The 14,187-nt window shown below is 43.6% G+C and overlaps 1 protein-coding gene across 4 annotated transcripts in view; it reads left to right on the forward strand.

The window, feature by feature from the left end:
- SYT17 (synaptotagmin 17) overlaps positions 1–14,187 on the forward strand; it is a 75,523-nt gene that overhangs the window by 33,940 nt on the left and 27,396 nt on the right. For 3 of the 4 annotated variants that reach the window (XM_025416401.3, XM_049110927.1, XM_025416400.3), the window contains exons 6-7: positions 10,799–10,919; positions 12,482–12,637. In XM_025416401.3, the coding sequence (XP_025272186.1) occupies positions 10,799–10,919; positions 12,482–12,637 (277 nt within the window). The remainder of the gene's footprint in view (positions 1–10,798; positions 10,920–12,481; positions 12,638–14,187) is intronic. The other variant, XM_049110928.1, reaches the window with a different exon arrangement.

A 14,187-nucleotide genomic window follows, 5' to 3' on the forward strand; every position in this document is an offset into this window, starting at 1 on the left:
CTGCTTCTCCCTCTGCCTGTGTCTCTGCCTCTCTCTCTCTCTGTCTCTCATGAATGAATGAATGAATGAATGAATGAATGAATAAATAAATAAATAAATAAATAAATAAATAACAAATCTGAAAGGAAGGAAGGGAGGGATGGAGGGAGGGAAAAATGAGTACAAAGAATTGAACAGGGTTTTCATAACAGAGAAAGTATAAAGAGCCAATGAACATGAAAACAGCCAGGGAAATAACAAACTAAATCCAAAATAAGATATCCAGTGGACAGGAATAATTAGAAAACCTGACAGTAACTGGCAGATACAGTCCAGCCTAAAATGTATATTGTCAGTCGTGCCACAGACATATAGAAGGGCATTAAACTCACCCAGAAAAACAGAATGTCAACATTTCCGTGCAAGCAAGGAAATGCAGTTAAATTGATACATGACTAGATATTCATTCAAAGAAATACAAGCGAAAAATATTTTAGCAGCCCCACTGATCCCATGCCTATGTGTCAAAATGTTAATATTCAGTCCTAGTGACTTTGCAGGGAGACTTGTGTCCTTCCTATCCTTCTGCTGCTTGCCATCAAGCTAGTGCAGCTCTTTTGGCTGGTCTGGCAGTTCACGTTCAGCAGCAGAAAAATATCCGATGTTTTTGATATATTTTGATCTAGTCTTTGACCCAGTAATCCCACCAGTGGGTTTTATTAAAAGGAATCTAAAGTAATCTAAAAGAAGAAAAATGTCAAAATGCCCAACTTTAGGTCATTAAACATAACCTAAGTACCTAGCAATAGAAAAATGCTTAAAATAAATTACAGTGTTTCAGCCTAATGGAATATTCTGTGTGGACATTAAAAATGAAACTTATGGGGCACCAGGCAGGCTCAGTCTGTAAAGCATGCCACTCTTGATCTCAGGGTCGTGAGTTCAAACTCCATGTTGGACATAGAACCTAGGCAAGAATGAATGAATGAATGAATGAATGAATGAATGAATAAGTCACTCGTGATGTCTAGGTGATAATGTGAGAAATGCACATGTCTATTTATTTAAGTTTGGGAAGTGGTTCAGAATTTGCCTGTGTTGTCGATGCAGTTATACAAATACTGTTTTTGTGTATTGACAGGGACTGGAGAAGAATCCCAAAGGATGACAGGGTGAGGGCAGTGGAGAATAGAAAGCCTTTGATGCAATGTGTAAAAAATACTGGGATTATCGTTGGATTTTGCTTTTTAAAAAAAATCCCTTCCTATTTCAATGTTGTTTGTGCAGTAAATTAAGAGACAAAAGGCTTCTCCCAGCCCATGAGAACAAAGACAGGCAAGCACAGAGCAGCCTTCTTTGGGCCTCGTTAAAAGTTGCACACATCTGAAACCCTCTACCAGGTGAGTGAGAGCCGGAGTGCTGTTTCGAAGCACCTTTATCAAAGGACGTGTATCGGGAGGAGAGCCAGGCTGTTGTTTTCCTCAGAAAGTGTCTTTTGTCCCAAATGGTTTTCTCTGACTTCCTTTTTATTGATTAGAACTTAGCTGTTTTCAAAGGCTGCAGGGAGAGAGAATTTTTGTCTGGGTAGAGAGCAGAGCAGCATTTGTACAAGCCGGCTGCTGGGGGCTTGCAGGGTTGTTTCTGGATGCATTTGAGTAATTTACAGATGGTCTATTTCGGTTCTCCCAAGCCCACCCCACGTGGTTCAACCAAATTAAGCTCATCAGGCTCTTAAAAAAGGAAACCGGGCCTGTTTGTTTGTGACATTGCGTTAAAAAGGGAAAAGGTAGAAATGGCACCTGTTACCTAGTTTTTTTTCTCCCAACACGGCTTCAGTTCTCTCGAGGTTGGATGAGGCAGGCCACAGACACAGGGGTGACCCCTCTCCGGACCATTCTGTAGTGGCGGCAAGCCTCCATGTAGGGGCTGCATAGCCTGTTCTCGTGGTCATTAGGATTGCAGTTGCTTCACATGCTGTGAACATAGTGGTGGAAAGATGGATACTGTCCTTGCCTTCGTGGAGAGCTAGCAAACATCACATAAGGACAAAGTGCCTTGAAAGAAATAAAATAGGTGATAAAGACAAGCAATCAAAAGTGAGGTAGGCAAGGGTCTATTTTCAGTTGGGTAGTCTTGGAAAGCATAGCTGAGGAGGTGACGTTTGAGTTGACATTCCCAGGCTGAGGGAATAGCAGATGCAAGCCCCCGCAGCAGGGATGGTCTTGTGTTTCCAAGGAATAGAAAGAAGGCAGATGGGGCTGGTGGACGAGGTCGGAGATGGAGGCTGAGGTCAAATTATTTAGATCCTGGTAAACCAGTGGTTGTCAGTAGGGGGGTGTTGCCCTCAGAGGACATTTGGCAAAGTATAGAGACATTCTTGGCTGTCACAATGGGGGATGGTATGCTACTGGCATCGAGAGGGTAGAGACCAGGGATGCCATTAACCATCCTAGGGCGTGCAGGACTGCACCCATAACACAGAATGATCTAGCTCCAAATAGTGCCAAGGCTGATAAATCTTGTAGATGAGACTGAGGACTTTTTTTTTTTTTTTTTAGTTTATTTATTTAAGTAATCTCTACATTTAATTTGGGGCTTCAACTCTCAACCGCAAGATCAAGAGCCACACATGCTCTTCTGACTGAGCCAGCCAGACACCTCTAGATGAGGATGTTGGATTTCGTTCTAAGAATGGTGGATGGAGAGTGTTACATAGGGAAGTGAGAGAATGTCCTGGTTCAGTTTTCTTTTATAAACCTAGAGTGTGGGACCAAATTATTCTTGCTCTGACATGCCAACCTTATCTGACTAAATTTGGGCGGGAGAAGGGAGACTTCATAGAGTTGGAGACTCTCCCAGAATAAGCAATCCATTCTTTCTAGGGAGGCTGAGTCCACTTCCTGGGAGGGGTTTTGTATCGGGTGCTCCGGGGTTTCTGCCTGCAGCCAACAAGAAAGACCTGGGAGGAAGCGAGAGGATGGAGTTGTAGCTTGCTCTTTGGCCTCTTTTGGTCAGTGGAAGATCCAAGACAAGCTCAGCTGAGCTAGTGAATGGACTTTCCCTCATATCTGTTGGAGCAAAATTCGAAGTCTTTGGTTGCTATCAACATTTGTTCGGGCTAAAATCATGGATAAGAAAAGAATCTCAGTTGAGATTTCTCAGCCTCAGTGCAACTGATATTTTGGGCCAGATCATTCTGTTGAGCGGGTGGGAGCATTGTGCACTTTGTAGGATTTTTAACAGCATCCCTGGCCTCCACCCACTAGGTGTCATGTCAGCAGCAACCCCCTCCCCGCTTGTGACAACAAAAAAATGTCTCCAGCCATTCCCAAGTGTCCCTGGAGGTGTGGGCAAGGGAAAAATTGCCCCAGGGTGATAAGGGGCCAATACTTAATGAGTGTCCACAAAGATCACCATAAATTCCATGATTCTTTTGAGGGAGGAAGTACAGGTTGGAGAGCTACTGAACTAGATGGTCTTACTTTTTCTGTTCCCATAATCTAAGCTCCTTAACCATCTGGCCTCTGGTCAGCTCTTAAATTTAGCATCAGCTGTTTCTAGGGACGAAGGACAAAGAAGATGCCATATTCAGGAATCCTCCAGGGACATGTTTGCCCTCAGATTAGAGCAGTTTCGATGTCTGAGTGGATGTTGTTGTTTAGATGTGTCACACCTTCTGGGACAAAGGCCCTGAGTTTAGTGACAACCTTCCACTTTCTCCTAGGCTGGGTTAAGATATGATCTTGAGATCCTAAGCCTGAAAATTAGGGAAACTCTCGTCATATGTCATTCAGGATGACTATAGTGGCTTAACTTCTCCACAGTGATGACTTCACTGCTACTTCTAAATATCAAATACTAAATTCTTGCCCAAAAATGTATCCCTCTCTCTCTTTTTATGATTTTATTTATTTATTCATGAGAGAGACAGAAAAAGAGGCAGAGACATAGGCAGAGGGAGAAGCACGGTCCCTGCAGAGAGCCTGATGTGGAACTCGGATCCCAGGACTCTGGGATCATGCCCTAAGCCGAATTCAAACGCTCAGCCACTGAGCCACTCAGGCATGTCTCTCTCTCTCTCTCTCTCTCTCTTTTAAATATTTTATTTATTTATTTGACAGAAAGAGAGAATGCATGCATGAGCACGAGGTGGGGAGGAACAGAGGGAGAAGCAGACTCTTGCTGGCAGCAAGCCCATCTCAGGGCTGGATCCCAGGACCCTGAGACCATGACCTGAGCCAAAGGCAGACGCTTAATCAACTGAGCCACCCAGGAGGCCCCTATTTCTCTTTTTTAATTTGAAACAGGTTGAGGGCATCCAGAACGCACACCTGTTCTGCCTAAGGGTGAACTAGCATTCTTTTTCCCATTTAAAAAACAAAGGAACTTACAAAAACCAAGACTGCAAATGAGTGAGGGTAATGCTATTTGTAAGGAGGAGCTCACTGTCTTATTTTAGAAATCCAAATTATTAACTGCCTTTGCTTGCTTACTTGGGACTTTATGTTATGAAATCAAGAACCTCAGGACCAGAACAGCAAAGGGTAATGGGACTGTGGTAAAGGTTCTCTCATTCTGTTCCATCTACATAGAGTGTCCTTCCCTAAAATATGTGCTGGACAAAATCCTACATATCTTTTTTTCCCCTAGTTTTATTGAGATATAGTTGACTTATAATATGATGTAGGTTGCAAGTATACAACGTCATAATTTCATACACATATATATTTTGAAGTGATTACCACGATATGATTAGTTAACACATCCTACTTCTCTTTAAAGACTTAAATGCCTCCTCCGTGAAGCCTTCCCTGACCATGCCCCTCCTGAGAACGGGTTGTGCTTCACTCTGTCTTGCACTAGGTCAGGTTTGTGTGGCTCATTAATACCCAGGGCCCATAATTTGCTTTATTGGAGACAAAATTCACATCATGTCAATGTAACCATTTTAGAGCATACAGTTAGTTCAGTGGCATTTAGTACATCCTCGATGTTGTGTAAATATCCTTCTCTCTCTCTAGTTCTAGAATATTTTTATCACTCCAAAAGAGACCCCGTGGCCACTAAACAGTCACCCCCCATATCTGCCCCCCACCCCCCAGCCAAGCTCCTACCAGATCCTGACAACCACTGATCTGTTTTCTATCTTTATGGATTGGCCTGTTCTGGATAGCTCAGAAGTAGAATCATAGTGTATATGATTTTGCGTCTGGCTTCTTTCTCCTACTATAACGTTAACGAGGTTCAGCTACACATACTGTAGCGTGTACCAGTACATCATTCCTTTCCATAACATTCCATTGTATGGATAGGCTCCATCTCGTTCATCCGTTCATCCATCGGTGGCTGTCGGCCCATTTCCACCTTCCGGCTGTTGTGAACAGTTACAACTGTGAACATTCACCTACACGTTTTTCTCTTCTCTTGGGAGAACAGACATATCAAGGAGAGGAATCACTGGGTCCACATGGTAACTCTAGGGTGAACCTTTTGAGGAACAGCCATCAGACCGCATAGCACAGTGGTGGGGCCATCTTACATCCCCACCATCAGGGCACAGTCTTCAGCCTTCTCCACAAGGCACCTGTTATTTTGTTTGTTGTTGTGTTTTTATAGTTGAACTTATGAGTATGAGACCACTGGGGATTTGATTTACATATATATATATATATCTTCCCTGCTCCCCACCAAACGACTGAATTGTTGGTGTCATGGTGCTTTTGTTACTGGCGACATGGTATAAGAGTTAAAGCATGGGCTGCACTTGCCACCTGTCCTTTCTTAGAATGTGATCTTCAGGGGCATCTGGGTGGCTCAGTGGTTGAGCATCTGCCTTCAGCCCAGGTCGTGATCCTGGGGTCCTGGGATCAAGGTCTGCATCGGGCTTTCCCCAGGGAGCCTGCTTCTCCCTCTGCCTATGTCTCTTTCTTTGTGTCTCTCGTGGATAAATAATATCTTTTAAAAAAAGAAAAAAGAATGTGATCTCCAGCTGTCACTTGGCTTCTCTGAGCCTGAATTCTTTCATCTGTAAAATGGGGAACCTCTAGAGCTCTTGAGGGGAAGAAATGAGATTCAGCCTTATATGCCCGAGTCAATACCCAGCCTAGGGTGATTTTGAGATAAAAGTCTTCCATAATTATTATGATCATGATGTCCTGGTGCCTAGGACTGAGTAACAGTAGAATAAATGTTTGTTGAATAAATCAGCAAACCCTTGCATGTTGCTCGGTTAGCCCTCTTTTTTGTTTCTACCAACTGTCCCCTGAATTCCAGACAGCTGTCTTACAAACTGATCACCCCCAAGGCCAGGCAGAGAGAAAGAATGGCTGGGTCGGTGGGATGACCTCTCTTGGAAAAATACTTCCTGAAAACCTTGTTAGGCTTGTCTTGGGGGTGAGGCAGGGCTGGAGAGAGCAGCAGCTTGTATCCTTCAAAAGGAAGAAAGAATAAAAGAGCTTTCCCTTTTTTGAGATGAAAAACAATCTTCTTAGAAAGGGGAAGATAGAAGATGACACCAGGCAGCGGCCTTGGTGAAGCTTGGTCAATGCCCCCCTCCCCTGGGTGGGAGGAATAGAGCTGCTCTCTCCACTCTGAACAGGAGCTTGAGGGCTCCCTTAGGCAATGAGAGCCTGGTAGCCAGCCTTACTCCTTTTACCATTTCCTATAAAGCTGGGAGTGGGCATGCTCCCACAGGTCTGTCCCTCTCGGTAGCTTTCTCTAGCTCTCATGGACCTTTCCAGAACCCACCTCTTAGCACATTCCAGCCATACTGCCTCACTGTGTTCCTGGATTTCTCCCTCTTCCCACCCCCATGTTCGTGTGTCCCCCTGCCCATCTCACTTCCTTCAGCCCTTCTTCCAACCTCACCTCTGAGTCCTTGCCTGACCACCGTGGCTGACCTGGTGGCCCCCACGTGCGCCTCATCAGTCCCCATTCTGTTATCCTGCCTGGGTTGTCATGCTTGCTTTTTAAATATTTATTTTATGTTTTTAAATGAAGCATTTCCAACATAAAATAGTAAACACCCAGGTACACATCTCCCAGATCTGACAAGTGCTGATAAATATTCTGTCCTATTTGGTTTACTTTGGATCCTCCCCAATTTAATCAACTTTATCAAGGTGTAATTTGCATACAATAAATATGTACATTTTAAATAGTTGATTTTTGGCAAATGCACCCATGTCATCACCACCATAATCAAGATACAGAGTATTTCCCTCACCCCAGAAGGGCCCTTCATCTCCGTATCCTGCTGGATTTTTCTCCCTAGTACTCAGCATGATCTGAAATCACCTCACTTGTGTCTCCTTTAGTCTGTTTACTCTCTGTCTCCGACCCCCTCACCCAAAGTATATGTTCCATGAAGGCAGGAACTATCTTTCTCCCCACTCCTTACATATCATGGCCCACAGTCAATCTGTCAAGGTCACGATAGTGCATTTGTCCTTGTGCATGCATGGTGACGCATAGTGAGGTACGTCAGTGGAGTAAGTTCCTAGAAATGGAAATATTGAGTCAACGGATATGTACTTTTTTTGCTATTGTAAAAGAAACATCTGTCCTCCTTCCTCTCTTCTGTCCCATGTCTCTCAATCTGAGCGCTGTTGCCATTTTGGGCTGGATCATCCTTTGTTTGGGGGGCTGAGGAGCTGTCTTGTGCATTGCAGGGTGTTGAACAGCATCCCTGGCCTCTACACAGTAGATCCCAGGAGCATCCCTCACCTCAGGAGTGACAATCCAGAATGTCTTTAGACATCGGTGCTGGTGGTGGTGGCAAAACTGTCCCCATTTGAGAACCACTGGTCTATAGGCTAATTTCCTACCATACTGTTTTGTTCCTCAGTTGCAACCCTCTCTCCCTCTCTAAATGAACCACCCATGATGACACTAGATTTGAATCCATATTTCACCAACTCAGCAGACTAAATTACAAGTTATGATCCTTACCTATAAAGCTATGTCATGAGTTGAGCAGCTGGTTACTTGTAAAAGCAGGGAAGGCTTCGCTCTAAGTCCATAGGGATATGAATGGCTTCTCCTTGGCCTGGGAGCCAGCAGAATTCTCAGCATTTGTTGTCTCAGGATAAATATGTCTACAGGATCAGGTCCTGAGGACTACATCTTCCAGGCCTTTAAGAACAAGAGGGAGGGGTGCTTGGGTGGCTCAGTCAGTTAAGCATCTGCCTCTGTCTCAGGTCCTGGGATTGAGCCCTGCATTGGGCTTCTTGCTCAGTGGGGAGCCTGCTTCTCCCTCTTCCCACTCATGCACACATGATTGCGCTCTCTGTCTCTCTCTCAAATATAAATAAAATCTTAAAAAATAAGGAGAGGGGACTCCTAGCCACTGTGTACAGGGGCTCTGAAATTCCTTGATTACTCAGGATACTGAGTTGACCATTCTGTCTTGACAAACCTACAAACTCATATGTAAAGCAGTGAAGGATGGGGACCTCATGAAATGGAGGCAGGTCCCATCTAGGGGGACACCACACTGTGGCCACATGTTGCCAGGTGGGAATGTGGGTCCAGCCTTGCTAGACCTTCTAATTTTTTAAGAAAGGCAGGAAATCCAGATTTTTTTTTGAAAGTGTGAGGTATCTTGATTCTTGAATTTTATCATAATTATCAATTAGTTATGTTTAAGCTTGATGTAGGCCAAATAAAACACATCTACAGGCTGACAAGTTGCAACCTCTGAGTTAATGTGTAAGATTGTTTCTTGTCTAAGGACTTGTCACTTAGTACAGAAATCTTTTGGTTTGACTAGGAGTCCAATCAACACGTGTTTATTGAGTATCTCCCATGTGCCAAGCTATGTTCTAGAGCTGCCACTTGGCATAAATTTGCTAGAATCACTGATAACGAAAAGGGATGGACAGAGATTATGGGTGAATAGATAGATGGATGGATGGATGGATGGATGGATGGATGGATGAATGGATAGATGAATGGGTAGATGGATAATGGATGGATGGTGGAAGGAAGGATCAATGAATGGATGGTGGATGGGTGGTTGGAGAATGAATAGCTGGTGGATGGTTAGATGGATAAAGAGATCAATCATATTTTTAGAGATATATACTAAAATATTGAGAAATAATATGATATCTGGGAATTACTTCAGAATGATATGAGGCATTGAATGAGGGTATAGGTAAATCAAGATTGGCTATGAGACGATAATTGTTGAATCTGAGTAGTGGTGGATATGAGGAGTTTCCTTGTACTTTTCTGCCTTCTTTTGAATGATCAGAAATTTCCCATACTAAAAATATTTGTTTTAATGTCCTTATCTTTTAGAGATACTCTCTGAAGGATATACAGGTAAAGTGACATCATGTCTGGGATGTGGTTTAAATATTCAGCCAAAATTTTTTGCAAGTCAATGTATAGATGTGCTGTGATCTGAATGTTTGTGTCTCCTCCAAAGTTTACACGTTGGAGTCCTAACTTCCAATGTGATGGTGTTGCAAGATAGGGCCTTTGGGAGGTGATTGGGTCATGAAGCTGGAATCCCCATGAATGGGGTTAGTGCCTTACATACAAGGCCCTACAGCACTCTCTAGTCCCTTCCACTAAGCAAGGACACACGAGAAGTGTGTGACCACACCTAACCATGCTAGTGCCCTGATCTTGGACTCTCAGCCTCGAGAAGTGTGAGAAAGAAATTTCTGTTTATAAGCTACTAGTCTATGGTATTTTATTATATGGACCAAGATAAGTACAGAGTAAGACGCAATGAAACATCCTTTAGCAAAGGAAGTATTCTGATCATGTTACTATTAGGTGGTGGGTCTATGGAGATTCCTTATGCTGGCCCGTGTAACTTGTATATGGTTGCAAGTTTTTACAATAAACATTTTTGAAAAAGTGGGACAGAGAAGTGGAGGCCTCCTCTTTTCTAGGTACTTTTGGAAGTGTGGAAGGCACCATGCTCTGGATGAATTTCCCACCAGTGTGGTAGTGTCGACATCAAGGGATTGCATGTTTTTTTAACAAGCAATGTCATAGGCTGAGTGTTGCAGCAGTGAGACTAGAAGCATGGGGTCTACTGTGGACTGCAGGTTGAGAACAGATTTCTCACCCACATACTTGCTCTGTAGGGTATCCTGCTCCCAGTGATCCTGGTGGGAGGCAAAATAGCATCGCAGTCAGATTATCTGGAATCAGCCTCCCTGGGTCTAAATGCCGGTGCTACCACTTTCTGTGTGGTCTTGGATATGTCATTTCATTGTTCTGATCCTCACTTTCTCCTATTAAATAAAAGTAATACTAACATCTTACAGATTCATTATGAAGATTGAACTGGTTATCACGTATAAAGTGCTTAGCTTGGAACTTGACATTTAGCATTTATTATTATTGATACCTTGTTGTTAGTATGTTGTTGCTGCTGTTTAGCATCCTAAGAACAGAAAGAATTTTCTTTTTTTTTTAAGATTTTATTTATTCATTAGAGAGAGAGAGAGAGCACAAGCAGGGGGGGGGCAGAGGAGAGGGAGAACCTGGAGCAGACTCCCCGTTGAATGCAGAGCCTGACGTGGGGCTCGATCTCACGACCCTGAGGTCATGATGACCTGAGGTAAAATCCAGAGTTGGACGCTTAACTGATTGAGCCACTCAGGTGCTACAAGAACTTTCTGGGATAGATGGAATAATTGGGGACAGAGGCTAAAAGAAGTCAAAGGAAGAGTCACTCACTGTCAACTGATCCACCCACAGAAGCCCATTTGTGAGCTGCAAGAATCACTTTACTGCATGATAGGTACAAAAAGGAATACAAGAAAAAAGCAACTTTCTGATCATTTCTTTGCAGAATGAAGTGGAGCTGGGGGAGCTGCTTCTGTCACTGAATTATCTCCCAAGTGCTGGGAGACTGAATGTGGATGTCATTCGAGCCAAGCAACTTCTTCAGACCGATGTGAGCCAAGGTTCAGGTACAGTGTAACCCCTTCTCTCCCCATTTCCTTAACGAGGCATCTATGTTTGTTTGATACAGAGCCTCGATTTTTTTTCCCCTGAATTCCAGATACTATTCATAAAACCCTGTGAGGGTAAACAAAGAGCATTTAGAACTAGGATGTTAGATCAAGAGGGAAAATAAACACTCAGATGTCTCTTAAGATGAGGCAGGTAAATGATGCTCTCTCCATAACCCCATTCGAACTGGGGATTTGACCGAGACTTCGTGGGATAACTACTGACCTGGATCCTCTATGCACACACAGCCCCGAGGAAGTCACCTGCCTTTCCAGATGCTCCATCGCAGGATGGAGATGCCATGCTCCTGGTGGCAGGAGCGGCAGGCACCGACCACGCATTCTGATCTGACGGAGTTTTGGGCACGCCCTGAGGGTTTTTTTGCCAGCTCATTTCAAATGCACCTTGAATCTTTATAAATCAGCTCTGGAAAGACTGTTATATTTAAAGTGTCTACTTTATAGCAAACCAATTCAAACATGACTTTTCATGAAATGGAACAGATTACATTCCATCTCTATGTAGCTTCTCCCATGACAGCAAAAGATATTATCGTGAAAGTAGCCAGGATCTCTGAGACCTCTTCAGCTCAGTGGAGAAACTGCTGTCTCCTCTAAGTACAGTAGCTAAAATAAATTACTTTTGCTATCAAGTGACAGCTGCATTTAGAAGACAACTTACATTCTCAAAAACCACATTATAAAAATAGAGGTTTTGAAGGGGCCAGTGGAGGGAATGATGTTGAGGCTGGAGAGTTTCAGACTTAGCACAACAGGAGAGACAGTTTGATAAAATGATTGAGGGTTCTGGAGTCAAACTGCCTGGAAACTAGTTCTCATTCTACTGCTTACAAATGACATGGCCTTGGGGAAGATACTTAACCTCCATAAGCCTCAATTTCTCCATCTGAAAAATAGATAGCACTGGGTTGTTTAAATAAATATTAAGTTGGATAATGTACATGAATCTCTTTGTAAACTGTAAAGGGATCTAAGAATGATAGTCATTAGTCAGCCATCTCCGTACTCCTGTGTGTGGAGCCGTGGGCTCACTGACATGATAATGGGTTTCTAGGGACAAAAAACCAGGGCAGGCTCTGGGTCTGGCTCTTCTTCCACTAGTCTGATCTTAAGCAGACCATTTCCTATCTTGAGTCTTTAATTTCTTCATCTGTACAATGAATACAATGCCTGACATGTGGGAAGAGCTCAATACATTTTGGATGGCTGAAAGAGGAGAGAAAGGGATGAACCAGACAAGCAGCTGGATGGGAAAAAAGAAAGGGTGGATAATGGATGGATGGGAGAATGGATGAATGAAAGGAGGGTTGGATACCTGGACTGGGGGATGGAAAGACAGACGGACTGATGCGATAAAAGAGATGAAAGGATGGGTCGGTAGTTGGATTTTCAGATGGAAGGGAAGATGGATGGATGGATGGATGGATGGATGGATGGATGGATGGATGGATTGAGTTTCATGAGCTCCAACATTCTATTATGCTGTGTCCGGTTCTCAGACCCCTTTGTGAAAATCCAGCTGGTACATGGACTCAAGCTTGTGAAAACAAAGAAGACATCCTTCTTAAGAGGCACAATCGATCCTTTTTACAATGAATCCTTCAGCTTCAAAGTTCCCCAAGAAGAACTTGAAAATGCCAGCTTAGTGTTTACAGGTAGGCAGTGGTTCAGACCCTGATGAACTCCAGGTGAGACATCTTCCACTTCTTGTCCTAGAGATAGAAGGGGTTTAGACAGGGTAATGTCTGGTATTCAGCTACCTGGGTTTGAATCCATTTACCACTTGTGACCTTGGGTGAGATTCATAGAACCATAAAGCATATTTACTACAAATGTAAACTTTGGAGCCAGATTCCTTGACACTTCCACATAATTGCTGAAGCCTTGGACATGTTACTTGACCCCTCTGAGCCTCAGTTTCTTCATCTGTAAAATGTGGGCAATCCTAGTACCTGCTTCAGAGGTTTGTGAGATTAAGTGACTTACAACTTTGAAATAATAATAAGTGCTCACTCTGTTACTTTTGATGATGTGGTGATTCAAGGAGCTTATAGTCCAACAGGGAAATAATGAGAAATATGTCACCTAACTTGGAGAGGAGGATTTTGAAAGCTTCCTAGAGAACATAATTTTTAAGTAGAGGCTTCATGTGCCACTCTGGTTGAATGTAATCTGCTGTTTTCAATGCGTATTAGTTGTCTATTACTGCATAATAAACTGAGTGACTTAGAAACATTTATTAAGCTCATAGTTCCTGTGGGTCAAGAACCCAGACGTAGGTTTGCTGCATGCTTCTGACTGAGGTTCTCTGACAACGCTGCAGTCAGGGTATTGGCTGGGGCTGCAGTCTCATCTCAAGGCTCATCTGTGGGGGAGGATCTGTTCTCAAGCTTACTCACATTGATAGTGGTTGGCAGGATTCAGTTCCTCACAGTGGAGATGCATTGGATCGGAGGCTTCCTTTCCTTCCTGGATGTTGGCCAGAGACCTTCCTCCATTTCTCACTATGTGGACTTCTCCGTAGGGCAACTCCCAATGTGGCGGATGGTTTCCGTCAAAGTGGGCAAGTGAGGGAGCAAGAGAGAGTGAGCAAGATGGAAGCCGGAGTCTTATCATAACCTAATCTTAGGAATGACATCCTCTCACTTTTGCCATATTCTATTCATTAGAAACAACCCACTAGGTTCATCACAATCCAGGGGAGGGGGTTATAGAGTGGCATAAATCCTGAGAGTTAGTGATCATTGGGAGCCATTTTAGAAGCTGGCTCCCACAACATCGAGTTAATGGAAGTAATGGTTATTATTTCCTGTGTCCTGATCACAGCAGGGGCTTCACATACTTTATTGCTAATATTCATCATAATTCACGCTGTCCAATCAGCATAATCCTCATCAGCTTACAGGGCTGGAGACTGAGGCCTCAAACCCAAGTAATCCACGTGGTCTCAGACTGGTACAGTCAAGATTCCAGCTCTGGTCTTACTAGCTCTGAAGACCAAGCGGTCTACATTTCCCCAAACATCCAGGTAGTGCTGGCATTGGGGACCTGACATCACAGTGAGGAGTCGTGCTCCAGAGTAATTAGTAAAGCCTAATCTGTTTAGATCTAGTCTAAAACCCTTATCCGCAGGTCCCCCAAGAAAGAAGGCTATGGCTTAAAAAACCCTTGTATGCAAGGCTTCCTCTGCACAGGCTTAACTGCT

Source organism: Canis lupus, chromosome 6 (assembly GCF_003254725.2).
Source record: "Canis lupus dingo isolate Sandy chromosome 6, ASM325472v2, whole genome shotgun sequence".
Lineage (NCBI taxonomy): Eukaryota > Metazoa > Chordata > Mammalia > Carnivora > Canidae > Canis > Canis lupus.